Here is a 14293-nt window from a genome sequence, read left to right on the forward strand (position 1 = left end):
TTTGGGGGGGGGGGGGAAGGGGGCGGGAACAAGGCTCTGTGAGGTAGAGGGATTAAGCTGTGGGCATCTGGAGAGAGCTTCATGTATTTACATTCACGTATTTTCTATGCACGTCATTAACTTGCCACAGTAGTCCCGTGAGACAGACATTTATCAGTTGCAGAAAATGATACCCAAAGAGCTGAAATGGGCCCCACAGTCAGGCTGGACCAGGAAGGGGCTGAATCCAGGTCTTACAGATCCTGGCTCTTTCACTCCAGCCCTATTGAAAGAACGTTCATTTTTCTTTCCCCCAGCCAACGATCCACATAGAGCACCCAATGCAGGCCCTGGGGACGCCCCACCGACCCCTCTCATTCACTGCAGTCACCGTTTCTCCCTCTCTCCTTGAACACTTTGTGACGCAGTCATTACCAACAGCAAGCATTCTTTCAAAAATTCCCACTGAAAAGTGGAAGTGCCATTTGGTGGAGAACGCTTTGGTCTCTGGCCAAGGCACACGAGGAGGCCCTGTGGCCTGGACATCCTCGCTTGTAACCTGACTGCACTTCCGATTCTAGGGGCGACTGGATTCGAGTGGGGCTCTGCTACCCCCGGGGCACCACCTTTTCTATCCTCTCGGATGTTCACAATCGCCTGCTGAAGCAAACGTCCAAGACGGGCATCTTCGTGAGGACGTTGCAGATGGACAAAGTGGAGCAGAGCTACCCTGGCAAGAGCCACTATTACTGGGACGAGGACTCTGGGTGAGGAGCCCCCTCTTGGCTGCAGGAAAGTGGTCATTCTCATGCTGTCCCCCGGCCTTTCCAATAATCCTCAGACCTGCCATGCAGTTGGTGCTGGTTAATGTAGGATCCTTTCCTAGGCACTTCTATTCTCAGACAGTTTGTGCCATCCACCAATGACATTTTTAAAGCTGTGACGCTTTCAGAGTAAAGTAAGCACTCTGTTAATATACACATGGATTGTAGTGAATATACCTGTTTCAGGGGGGAAAAAAAGTGAAAGGAGTGAATCTTAGAACTGAGAAAATGTGGTACAGGACCTCAATTCCATACAACTCAGTCGGAGCAGATGATAGTATCCCTAATTTAGGGATGGGCAGGGACTTCCCCGGCGGCCCAGTGGTTGAGACTCCCCGCTTCCACTGCAGGGGACACAGGTTTGAGCCCTGGTTGGGGAACTAAGATCCCGCGTGCCGCGCAGTGCGGCCAAAAAAAAAAATTAGAGATGGTCAAAGAAGGTACAGGATAAATAGGAATGCCTTGCTCCAGGGACACCGCACAAACTTGGCGCGGCTAGTTTTGAGCTCACACCTATCTGTAACCAAAATCCTCCCCCTTTTGCTGAACTGCACTAGGTTCTATTCAGCAGGGATCTAATGGGGACAGAGTACTGTCCCCGGAGACAGTGAGCTATTTGGTCGCCTCCCCTGAAAAGAGAGTATTCTGACATCTGCAGAATGCCAGCACGTCTCCAAAGCGGTAAAGCTGTTGCTAGCCAGCCCTCCGGGGACTAAGGGTAAAGGACTGTTTTATGGCCATTTTTTCCATTCTTGTAGTGAAATCAAGGGTAATGAGATAGATAGAAGATGCTTCGACATATCTATAAAGGTAGGGCTCTATCAGTTTGAGTAAAGGAAAATTCAAATTTGAAAGTCAGAAGCGTAAGTAAAAATGTTGGGGGGCATCCCTGGTGGCGCAGTGGTTGAGTCCGCCTGCCGATGCAGGAGACGCAGGTTCGTGCCCCGATCCGGAAGGATCCCACATGCCGCGCAGCGGCTAGGCCCGTGAGCCATGGCCACTGGGCCTGCGCTCCGCAACGGGAGAGGCCACAGCAGTGAGAGGCCCGCGTACCGCAAAAAAAATAAAATAAAAAAATAATAATGTTGGGGTTGGGGAAGCAGCAAGTAGCAGCCCTTTTCCCACATTAGTTCTAAGCCAGTGGTGGAGCAGGCACGACAGCAGGTGAGGAAGGAACTGTCTGTCCTACTGATGATGGAGCTGCCGGGGAACAGATCTTCCCAATGCTGTCCCCGAGTGCACCTACCCAGTCCCAGGCAGCCCTGAGCAACCGGGGCCCCCCCGCTCAGAGCCCAACTCCCAAAACTTAGGGTGCAGGGGGAGCAGACCAGAGTCCGCCTCTCTACGGGCTGACCTATGTACCCCCATCCAGCAACCACACGAGTCACTCCACTTCCCCCGGGAAGACATCAGTGAGGGGACGGGCTGGGGCCAGGAGTGTTTAGAAAAACCCTTCCATGTGAAAACCAGAGGGGGAATGAAATATCCTTCATACAACAGCAGAAACGATCAATATTATGATTTTAAAAATGGTAATAAGGTGAAAGTCTTCATAGCACCCCCTGTGCATGATTTCTTCTTTTACCGATAGGATCGTGAGAATTGGGATGTTGCAAAGGTGTGAATTTTTCAGACGGAAACGGCCACTGAACAAGTTGAACCTTTTTGATCAACGCATTTAAAAATTTGCGATTTTTCCCCTTTGCGCAGATTTTGCTGCTTAATTCAACCGTTTCGTTGGTAGCTTAGTCAGTCATACCTATTATTATGCTGTGCTTTAATTCAATGGTAGCCTTAGGGACTGTGGGCTGGGTTACAGGATGTCTGTTGCCTGTGCAAGAGCCCAGAGTCTTGGGCTTTGTGAATTCTTGGGCTGTTTTCATGACTTTTCTGCCTTACAAATGTGTTGCTCTTTCTTACATTCAGAGCACCTGCTTTCAGTGGCTACCTTCTATTCTGCTATGGCCTAGGACACTTGATAAGCAGCTTGTTATAATTGGGGGTAAAATAAAAAGTAAGTAGGCTACAAGTGAAAGGGTCCCGAAGTGTGACATATACTTCACGCCCTGAGTCACCTCTGTAAATCCTTCAAGGTTAAAAAAAAACCACTCGGGTGATTTCATGTGTGTCCTGGAGTTTGCCAGATGCCACCTAAGCGAGGTATTGCTAAACTGTACGTAAGTGTAGTATTCAGGTGCATGGCCATCAGTAGGGCTGCTCTGTAATACTACCTGGTCACAGCCAGGATTGAGCCCAGGCTTACTGACGCCAGGGCTTCCCAGTCCAGCTGACTAGGACACATCCATGTCGAAGGTGAGGATTAGAGAGGGCAGCTGCTGTCTGGAAAATAAGGAGTGGGAGCTAGATGGTCTTCTAGTGCCCTCCAGTTTGGATAATTTGATATACCATGACAGCGGGGAAACCTGAATACTGATAGTCTTGTGCAGAAGCCCTAGGAACAGTCTCTGGGTCTCTTTCTGGGATTTTGCTCATGACCTTGTCCCCTGGGGTGGTTTCTGACCTTGTGTGGGAGCCTCTGGTGGAGAAATGATGACAGGCAGCGCTGAACGGGCTTCCTCCTAAGCAGCTCAAAGCTTCCCCCGCCCCATGCAGAGCATGGAATGCAGAGGAAGAAGCTCTGTTCTCAGCCGGGGCGAGACATCCCCCAGCAGTTCTTCCACATGAACACTATATTCCATTCAGGGGTTGCTTGACGTCAAGAAACGTAAAGCCACTCAAGTGAACTCAAACAAAGTGGAGGTGTTCCTGAGAGGGAAGCAGGGCATCTTCAGGAAGTCATCCCAGCTGGGCTTCCTGGGCTCCTGTGCTGAAAACAGCCAAGCCCTAGGGACCAGATGGCCTGCCCAGTTCTGCTTCCCACTTTCTCCTCACATTCACACACGTTCCCTTGGTGAGCATTTTCCTCACCAGGCACAGGGTTGGGATGGAAAATCCCAGCTCTGTCCCCTTTGTGCTGTGTGGTCCTGGCAAGTCACTTCACTTCTCTGAGCCATTGGGATCTGAGAAATTGGGATGATAACAGTGCCTGCTGGACTGGATTGTCTGAGGATTAAATGAGATAATATGTCAGTTTACGGCATGTGCATAGCATGGCATAGAGTACGTGCTCAGAAAATGAAAAGTGTCAGTGTTAGCTTTTTCTTCAATGCATTTGTTTTTAATTTCTCCAACCACATAAAACCTTGTGGTAGGACTTCCCAGGTAGCGTAGTGGTTAAGAATCCACCTGCCAATGCAGGGGACACGGGTTCGAGCCCTGGTCCGGGAAGATCCCACATGCCGCAGAGTAACTAAGCCCGTGAGCCACAACTACTGAGCCTGGGCCCTAAAGCCCACGAACCACAACTACCGAGCCCGCGTGCTGCAACTACTGAAACCCGCGTGCCTAGAACCCGTGCTCCACAAGACAAGCCACCGCAATGAGAAGCCCATGCACCGCAATAAAGAGTAGCCCCCGCTCTCCGCAACTAGAGAAAGCCCCCGCGCAGCAACGAAGACCCAACGCAGCCAAAAATAAATAAAATTAAAAACAAACCCCAAAAAACCTTGCGGTAGACACATCCATTTTGTAGGGCCCACCGGCTGTAATCACTGTGGCCAGCACGTAGTTCTGGGCAAATGCCTTTGGGGGAGGAGGGGTGGGGGAGGGGGGTGTGGACACCAAAGGGAACCACCCTCTCTGCTCCCGTGCACAGGCTGCTTTTCCTGAAGCTGAAAGCTCAGAACGAGAGAGAGAAGTTCGCCTTCTGCTCTGTGAAAGGCTGTGAGAGAATAAAGATTAAAGCTCTGATCCCAAAGAACGCCGGCGTCAGCAACTGCGCAGCCACAGCCTACCCCAAGTTCGCGGAGAGGGCCGTCGTGGACGTGCCGATGCCCAAGAAGCTCTTTGCTTCTCAGCTGGTGAGTGGCCGACAGCGAGCCCGGGCCCTCCGAGGGGGCCCAGACCCCATCAGTGTCCTCTCCAGACATCTGCTCCGCTCCTTAGACCGTCTCCCGTGACCGGGGGTCGGGGGCAGTGAGGGGGAAGACCACCCATCGGGCTGTACACTTGACTCCACAAACCTGACAGCCACACTGGGTTTTGTTTATTTTCCAGACGACCAAGGACCACTTCCTGGAGGTGAAGATGGAAAGTGCCAAGCAGCGCTTCTTCCACCTAATGAACGACTTTGCCTACATCGAAGTAAGCAACCCTCACCCCTGCCCAGAGGGGCTTTGCTCACTGAGACGTGGTGTTAGTTTCCTAGGGCTCTTGTCACAAATGACCGCAAACCCGGTGGCTTAAAACAACAGAAACTTATCCTCTCGCAGTTCACAAGCCAGAAGTCCCAAGTCAAGGTGCTGGTAGGGTTGGTTCCCCCTGGAGGCTCTGAGGGAGGGTCCGTTCCAGGCCTCTTCTAAGCCTCTGGTGCTGCCGGCAGCCCTGGATGTTCCTTGGCTGTAGCGGCGTTCCTCCAGCCTCTGCCTCTGTCTCACATGGTCTCTCCCCCATGTGTCCGAGCCTTACACCTCCCTCTGCCTGTAGTCCTTATAAGGACATCTGCCACTGGATTTAGGGCCCATCTGAAATCCAGGATGACCTCATCTCAAGATCCTTAACTTAATTACCTCTGCAAAGGCCCTAGTTCCAAATAAGGTCACTTTCACAGGTTGCAGTAGATGTATCTTTGGGGGAGGCCATCATTCAGCCCACTACGGAGGTTTGCAAGGAACTGACTGAAGTGAGTTTTGTGCTTTGAAGAGCCGCACCGGTGACCTCTGTCTTCGGAGTCTGCGTGGGAACCCCCCGGGGCAGGAGAACCTCGGGGCTCTGCTGCCTTTGGGACCCCCTGCATCACACCGTGTGCTGCTTGTTGTCTGCAGGTGGATGGGAAGAAGTACCCGAGCTCGGAGGATGGCATCCAGGTGGTGGTAATTGACGGGAGACAAGGGCATGTGTTGAACCAAGCCAGCTTCAGGACCGCCGTCCTGCAGGGTATCCCGCGGCAGCTCTTCAATTACGTGCTGGCCATCCCCGACAAGTGAGTGTGTGCCTCTGCGTCGGGGACTGGCCGATGGCGCCGCAGACCCCTGCCCGAGTCCCCCTCCCCGTCCCTGAGACCTTCAGCACAGTCCAGTCTGAGAAGGCTTGGGGAGTGTCCGCGGTCTGCCCACACATCCTGGGTGCTGGCTGGGAAGCTTCCCTGCCTGGTGCCTCTCCCTTTGGAGCCAGGGCCATGGTGAATGTAGGTCAGGCTGAGGCGGACGGTCTACCCAGCTACAAACGGGAAGCCTGCCCTGGCCCTGTGCCCCCATCATGACCCACTCTCGCGGCATGAGCTCATCCCCTCCCATACTTTCAATATGACCCAAATGCTGGTGGCTTTTGGGAATCTCCAGCCCAGATCTCCCTCTGAAACACCAGATACTTTTAATCCAACTGCAACTTGGACCATGCCACCTGGATGTCTCCTGGGGAACTGAATTCTCGTTTCTTTTTTTTTTTTTTAACCCCCAAAACCAGTCACTCCCCTCTTCCACGTTTCAGTGAAACCATCATCTTCCATCCGGGCAGCTAGATGAGAGTCTGGGCATTGTGCTGGGGCCCTTGTCTTTCTTCTGTTTCGCCACCACCACGCCCTGTAACCACATCCTGTCAACCCTACCTGCATCGTTGCTCTCCTGCTAGGTATCCTCTGGCATCCTCTGCATCGCTGCTCTGTCTGGGGCCTCCCTGTCTGCCACCCACACCGTCGGCAGTCACCCGGCAGGCTCCCTTGTCCAGCCTCCCCCTCGCGAATCCACCCACCGTACTGGGGGGTTGAGCTTCTTAAATACATGTACCTCCTGTCCCCTTCCTAGAAATCTTTGGTAATTCCCCTTCCACCTTCCAAGTCTAACTCACGTATCACCTCTTTGGTGAGGTCTCTTCCAATCCAACCAAAAAGTTCTACCTACCCCCCGCACCCTTAGGACCAGTGGACATATCTACTCCCGCATCTAGGATATGGACTTCTTGATGTGGGGACCATATCTAACTCATACTTACATTCCTAGTATAATGGGTGGAGAATTCACTCCAAAGCCACAACCTGGCATAGCAGACAGTCTAAGCGCTTAATGTGGTACCTGTCATATAGGAGGTGCTTGGTAAATATTTATTGACGAAAACAAATGTACTACTTCCCAGATGCCGCATGATGGGCATGACCTGAACTGGACTCGTATGTGAGATTCCAAAGAATGGGGTTTTGCTTAACCACCTTTGGTCTCCACTCTCTGCCCCCATCACAAGCTTCTTTAGCCTGACATTTTCCCGTGCAGATTCATACAGAAGGACCAGATTTGCCAGTTTGGGGAAATACATGATCACTTAGGGATTTTTAGTTTTCATGCCTTTTGGGGCCAAATGACTTTTTCTGGAAATGAAACAGGATGCAGAAGCCTGGAATAAGAAACTGAAATGCGGAGCTGCTCTGTTTAGAAGCAGGGGTGAGAGGCGTGGGACTACCCCATGCAGGGCTGCTTTCAGCCCGTGCTGCGGCCCTGGTGCACCTTGCCAAGTACCTGGTGTGAGCTGTGCCCTGGGTTGGCACTGGGTACCCAGATAGGAATTGGGCGCCACCAGACCCCGCTCTGACCTCCGGGAAAGCGGCAGTGGATGGGGCAAGGCAGGTCCTGCCCCACTGTCACCGCAGGCCCAAGCCAGGCCGCTCCCCCTTCCACCCCCTCCACAGGGCCAGCCTTGCCCCAGGGTCCCAGGGCAAGAAGGAGGCCGCTGCTCGCACCCAAACCTTCAGGGATGGTTCCCAGGGGCTGTCTCTGCCCAGCCACCCCGTGGGGACCTCCGTGCTGACAGGTCAGGGGCTTGGAGGGCATGAGATGCCCATACGAGACAGAGAGGGACACCTGAAGTGTGCAGGCAGCTCCTGGGTGCTGTCAGGAGGCTGGGCGCACGAGAAGCTCTGTCTCCCTGTCCCGCCCCTGGGAGCCCCGTCTGGAGGGCATGACCTTTGTTTGAGTCCAGCCCAGCAAGAAGGCTTAACTGAGCCAGAGGGACGTTAGCTTTTCTTCTGAACGGGAAAAGAGCCCGAATCCAAAGTTGAGGATGTGTTTGCGATGCTCCCTGTCTTCTTAACAGGCACAAATCCCTCTGCTTTCCTGAAGAGCCAGGCGCAGTCCCCAGCTCGCTTCCCCTCTGTTCCTACTGCACCCAAGCTCTTTGCCTTTTAAGAGCTTGCCTTCTGCTCCCAATGGGACCCAAATGGGGGTAACAACAGCTTCCAGAATCCTATACAGTTCTTCCATGTCTGGACTGTGGTCTGTGGTTACAGGATTCCTCTGAGCTGCAAACTAGAAGCCCCAGTCGGGCCTCTGCCCCTGTTTCTATTCCTGGGGGAAGTGTGCACTTCCTGCCGTCTGGTCCAGCAGGCTGAGTCTGCCACCACGACGGCGGCTGTTTTCCCAGCACTTTGGCCTGAATGCAACCAGGGCAGGGGAATAGAGACTCTTTGCTCCCAAGCTGGGCTTTTGCAAGTCAGGACCTTCAGGCTGGGCATGCCCACTGCTCCAGGCCTCTGCCTCCACCCAGGCACCAGGCACGGCTTCCCCTTTGGCAGGTCCTCTCAGATACTCGGTAACTATTTGCCTCCATCACCCGCTTTGTAAAATGGAACGGTAACACCGTCCTGCCTGAGTGGAGAGGGAGGATGTGAACCTAAGGGGTTAACCCTCCTCCGAGCACAGGGTGACTCCCCACTCTGGCTTCTCCCAGCACCATGTCTCCATCTTGTCCTGCTCAAACAGGGTTTGCGTGTTTAAGTGAAGAGATGCGTGCTGCGGTCGTTTGTGTGCCCGGCCCCGTCGTAGGTGCTGGCCCCCAGATGGGGTGCTCTGCGTACCTGCTCTGTCCTCTGTGGGGACAGACAGGGAGCAGCAGGGAGCTGAGAGCAGGCGCAGAGAAGGCCACGGGCACCAACCGCAGCCAGATGTGTGGGAGGGCGTTCAGGATGTGGGTCATCACATGGAAAGAGCTGGTCAGCTCGGCACGCGGGAGGGGCTGCCCTTCCCCAGTCCCTGGCGGGCCTCTGGGCACTGCTAGCTCGAGTCCCACCAGGCACAGTCCAGCATCCCTCCCAGGGAACCCCCGCATCCAGCTTGTCGTCGAGTCCTCTCATCCATCCCTTCTTGCTCAGCTCCATAGTTCTCATGGCATCGAAGGGAAGATACGTCTCCAGAGGACCGTGGACTCGAGTGCTGGAAAAGCTCGGGGCAGACAAGGGCCTCAAACTGAAAGGTAAGGGGTGTAGACGGGGCCTTACCCTGACCGTGAATCCAGATGCCCAGTGTGCAGGCTGCTGCTACCCGCTGCTGAGACCAGACCACTTTCCCCCCAAACCTGGGTGGGGTCTCAGAATCCTCAACACAACTAGCGGTCTGCAGGTGTGTGTGGGCAAGAGGCCACCTTGTCCCCATCCCTGCCCCGCAGCAACAGCATTCCAACTTGTGACCAGACACCGGAAGGAAACTGCTCGAGCTGCTCCCCTGTCGACTCAGCCGGTGGCCCTTTTTTTTTTTTCCACAAAAGTATCAGCAGAAAAGTGGCTCAGTTTGACCCTCCTACCCAGTTCCTGCTACTCCAATCGGCCAGGGGCCCTACGTCTTCTGCAGCTTCCCAGCTCACGGCCAGCATTTGCACAGCCCTTTGCAGTTGGCAAAGCTCTCATTTGAGGATCTCACTTGAGAATCAAGGTCACACGGCTCTTCTGCCATAAAGCCTGGCACGGACCCCTCAGGGAAGACGCCAGCCAGGACAGAAATGTCAGCATTTTATTATCGTCACCGCAGACTGTGATGGGAGAGTCCTGGGGGAGGTCGAGAGGCGAGGCCGAGCAACCCTCCAGATAGATAATAATGATAATGTCCGTTGTAGTCACCATGTAATGCTCAGCCTTGCACCCTGCTGAACATCCAATAACGACCTCAGTTATTCATTAATAACCTGTGTGACAGGTACTGCTATTTCCACTTAAGGTGAAGAAACAGAACTAGTTAAGTAATTTAAGGTTAGAATTTGGATCCTTATTTTTTCGAATCCAAAGCCAGCCATCCTTAGTGGCCATGCCATCCTGACTGCAAAACACATCAAGGCTAGCAGCCTATCTATCATATGGGACGCTTATCCCAGGCAGCTCTCAGAGAAAAATCAGGAACAGTGAAAGTCCTTCAAACGAGCCAAAAGAGAACACAAGGAAAATAGAAGCATCTTCTCCAGCCTGGTCCTGAAAGCATTTGGGGGCCCCTGTCCTTTAAATTCAGACCCTGTTGCCAAAAGTTGATGAACATAAAGGTGACATACGTCAAGGGACACTTTCCCAGTGGTGATGGGTGTGTGCTGCCTGCCAGGCTGGGCCGTTCCTGAGTGTAGACATGGATCCCCAAGTCCCTCGGACGGGGTCGAGCTCTGAGCCGTGAGCCAGAGGGCCCTGCGTGGGGCTCGGGAGTCTAGAGTTCTGGTCTGGGCTGCACCATCTACTAGGTGCCCTTGGGCAAATTCCTCCACTTCTCAGAAATCCCTTCTAAAGCCACAGAATGTTGGAGCTGGGGCAGAAGTCTCGTAGATGCATGCCATTATTTGACAGGGACACGGGGCTTCAGAGACGGGCAGAGACTCGCTGCTAATTGTAGGGTCAGCTCAAAGGTGGCTGGGGTTCCTGGGAGGTCTCCTGTGGGAACCAGAGAGCACTCTGCACAGGTGGCTGGGAGGCTCAGGTGAGACCCTGGGTGCCCCGTACAAACCAATGCCGGGTACCACCAGTAACCAGCCACAAAGCTCTTCCCGGGGGGCGGACAGTCCAGTGTGGCTAGAGGAGGGGGTGCCTGGTACGGGCAGGGGAATGGCGATGGGGAAGCCTGGAAGGTGGTGGCATATAGCCATGCTCTCGTGAAGTTTCTGCTCATGTGACGTCACTGTTTTTCAGAGAAAATGGCATTCGTTGGCTTCAAGGGCAGCTTCCGGCCCACCTGGGTGACCCTGGACACCGAGGACCACCATGCCAAAATCTTCCAAGTTGTGCCCGTCCCCGTGGTGAGGAAGAAGAAGCTGTGAGGACCGCTGCCACCTCAGCGCTGCCCTACAGTGGACTCTGACGGTGGACTCCCGGCAGCCGCCTGGGGCAGCCTGGCTGGTCCCCCAGCCCCTGTCCAGCAGCTGCTGGGGAAGGCCACGTGTCAGCCCTGATGGGCCAAGGGGAGGGTATCAGAGACCCCTGGTGCTGTCACCTGCCCTCACTCAAGTGTCTACCTGCAGCCCCAGGGGCAGTGTTGCTGATGCTGGAAACCTTCTCTTTCCTGCAGCCTCTTGGGTGCTTCTCTCCTATCTGTGCCTCTGCGGTGGGGTGGGGTGTGTGTGTGTGTGTGTGTGAGGACCGTACGAGGAGACCTGCGCTGCGCTGGCAGCAAAAGTCCACTTTGGCGGGAGCTCTGCCCCAGCTGGGAGGCAGCCTGGAGGGGGTGCTGGGTCGTCCACAGATCGCCATGCTCTCCAGCACGCACGTTAGGGTGGTCGGTGTAGGAGGAAGAGTCCTGGTCCTAAGGAAATCTTCATTCCTGTAAGCAAGAACCAACCTGCGCGGGATTCGGAGCTGGCATGTAGACCGGGATTCCGTCTTCCGTTCACCAGGATGGAACCGGCTACCCTCGGAGAAGGGCGAGCCTGCCTCCGGAGGGGTCCAACCTCTCAGGAGGCTTTGGCACCCAGGTTGGGAGTTGGACTAGGTGACTTTTAAAGGTCCTTTCAGTTCTGAGATGCCAGTACTGCGATGCTGTGGCTTTTCACATTGTGCCCGGAGCCCAGCAATAGGGGAGAACGTTCCTTCCAGCCAACATCCATGATGCTGGGTGCTCCGGGCGTACAGGAGGGAGCGGTGAGAAGCATTGCCTAAGGCAAGGGGCTCGCAGTCTGGTGGAACAGGTGGTTGGGCGTGTGTACCTCTGATGCCAAGCGGAGAAAGCCAAGAGAGGTAAAGAGGAGGCCAGAGGCAGTTCCCGGAGGGAAAGAGCTTACGCGCTCGGGTGATCAGGAAGCTTCCTGCAGTAACGAAGGGCAGGGGCATTTGGGTGGGCGGAGATGAGGCAGCCTCTGGAGTGGTTCCTGCCCACATCTGCCGAAGATGGGTGACTTCAAGGTCGCCCTTTGCCCTCGACTTGCTGGCCACCCGTAATAGAGAAGCGGGCATCAGAGGGGGTGATGGGCTGAGCTCATTATGGCCAGAGCACTGGGTCAGCTGGTCCACCAACCACTCCAAGAGGGGGTGGAGTCAAGTCGAGAAAGGGGAGCTCCTGCATCGGGGGCCCTGAGAGCCCTCGCGGAGCCCCACACGGACACACTCACACCTCAGTGAGCCTGGGGTTTCAGAGCTGGAAAGGACCTTAGGAAACACCTAGTCCAAAGCCTTCGTTGTATGGATGGGACACATGAGACCCCAAGCTGGGGAAGAACCACACGGCCAGGGCAGGGCCAGGACGGGAGCCCCACTCTCCGCACTTACTGCCACACCACACTGCCTCAACAGCCGGCCTGACTGGCCTCGCGAGACGGGGGCAAGTCCCCTTGAAGGGAAAAAAGATCAGAATAGAAAAGAGAGTTGGCCGATGACTGTTTCTCTCCTGGTCCTCTGCTCGCACAAGGGCGCCCCCCTCTGGGCTGTGGAGGTCCTGCAGCCTCCGCTTAGCTCAAACTACCTGCCCTGACGAGCCGGCGCCCAGCAGCTGCGGTCACTGCACTGGTGCTACCTGCTTCTGTAGGTCTGCAGGCGCGCCCAGCAGACACGTTTTCGGTGAGCCAGCTAGGTGGCTCCGGGATCTGAAGAGCTTTGGGTCCACCCCAGGCCCTCTCAGTCACTGCCTAATAACCTGCTCTTTCCCTTGCCCACCTTGGAGAGAGCCAGGAGAGCTTCCAGAGAAAGAAAACTCTATCTGTGGCTTATACTCCCTCATGAGACACCAGGGTCGCTCTGGGTCTCGTCCCCTTTCCTGCCCCGACCACAAATTCTTTCCTTCCTTGGCACCATCTGCCCAGCTGCAGCCAATGAGACTCGGCCCAAGAGTTCACTGCCCAGGTTGAGCCAGTTGCCAAAGAGGTCTCCCCCACTAGACAGGTCTTTCGCTGCTAGGACGTGACAGTGGGGCTCTGCCGCTTAAGACTTGGCAGCTTCAAAGGCCCGGGTCCCAGGAAGGACCTCTTCCAGGCAGGTCAGAGGCCATGGGGAGGAGAGTTCAATGACCTCGTGTTCTTCTTGTCTATAGTTCTGTTGAGTTTTCCTAAACTCTTAATGCAAGGGTCTCATACTGTGAACCACTTAGGATGTGATCACTTCAGATGGCCAGGAATGTTGACTGTCTTTGGTTCAGTTCATGGAAAAAAAAATATCTATTTGAAAATCCTCAGAGTTGTACATATGTCTAACAGTGCAGATCTGTGCATAAAACTTTCCTTCCTAAACCATTCACCAAGAGCCCGTGTCTGGGCATGTTCTTGGTAGCACAAATTTTCTTACTGCTTAGAAAATTGTTCTTGTTGTTCTGTTTGTAAGCCTCAAAATGAGTTAGGCCTTCCTTTAAAAAAAAAAAAAAAACACTCCTCTGAAATGCTTGTCTTTTTCCTGTTGCCGAAATAGCTGGTCCTTTTTCGGGAATTAGATGTATAGAGTGTTTTGTCTGTAAACATTTCTTGTAGGCGTCACCATGAACAAAGATATATTTTCTATTTATTTATTCTGTGTGCACTTCGAGAAGTCATTGTCAGAGAAATGAAGAATTGTCTTAAATGTCATGTTTGGGGATGTCCTTTGGACCACTTGAAAGGGGTGTGCCCAGGGCCTTCTGCTTGCAGCAGGGGATATCGGCTCTGGTTTAGAAGATCTTGCTGTACCATAGTAAACATACAAAGGATATCATCCACCTGTCTGCTTGTTTTGTTTTCCATTAAAGTGGGCCTCATTTTAAGCCAGAGAGCTACAGAAAATAAGACTGAGGAAATCTCCCTTTGCATCTGCCTCTCACTTCCAAGAACTATTCATGTGTCAGAGTCCTGCCTTGTCCTGCCCTAAGGGGGCGCCCACGAGAGCAGGTGGAGATGGTCCTAGGAGAGTGAATATGTCGTTCATGTGGCCGGCCGCATCCAGGATGGACTACGTCCTTCTTACTCCTAAGCCATCAGTAAGCTGTCAGGGCAGCACCCTCTCCGAGGGGAAGCCAGGGGTCAGCAGTCTGGACTCGAAGCCAGACTGTTTCTTCCTCACGGGCACAGTTTGGTCAGAGGCCAAACACGGTATCTGAGAAGAATGTGGAGACTGAGGTGGAGAAATAGGTCCAAATCAAACTGCCAGACAACAGGGGCAGAAGCACCTGGGCAGAGGTGAGAGGGGCTCGGGGGGCCTGGAGAGGAGAAAGTGAGAAGCTTAGAACGGGGTGAACTGGGAGGGTCTTAGA

The 14293-nt window shown here is 54.0% G+C and overlaps 1 protein-coding gene across 1 annotated transcript in view; it reads left to right on the top strand.

The window, feature by feature from the left end:
• CEMIP (cell migration inducing hyaluronidase 1) overlaps nucleotides 1-13745 on the top strand; it is an 84105-nt gene extending 70360 nt beyond the window's left edge. The window contains exons 24-29 of the mRNA XM_024742758.1: nucleotides 561-746; nucleotides 4519-4723; nucleotides 4920-5006; nucleotides 5687-5844; nucleotides 8998-9098; nucleotides 10783-13745. Of these exons, the coding sequence (XP_024598526.1) occupies nucleotides 561-746; nucleotides 4519-4723; nucleotides 4920-5006; nucleotides 5687-5844; nucleotides 8998-9098; nucleotides 10783-10910 (865 nt within the window). The 3' untranslated portion in view covers nucleotides 10911-13745. The remainder of the gene's footprint in view (nucleotides 1-560; nucleotides 747-4518; nucleotides 4724-4919; nucleotides 5007-5686; nucleotides 5845-8997; nucleotides 9099-10782) is intronic.
• The last annotated feature ends 548 nt before the right edge of the window (nucleotides 13746-14293 follow it).

Source organism: Neophocaena asiaeorientalis, unplaced genomic scaffold (genome assembly GCF_003031525.2).
Source record: "Neophocaena asiaeorientalis asiaeorientalis breed wild unplaced genomic scaffold, Neophocaena_asiaeorientalis_V1.1 scaffold155, whole genome shotgun sequence".
NCBI lineage: Eukaryota > Metazoa > Chordata > Mammalia > Artiodactyla > Phocoenidae > Neophocaena > Neophocaena asiaeorientalis.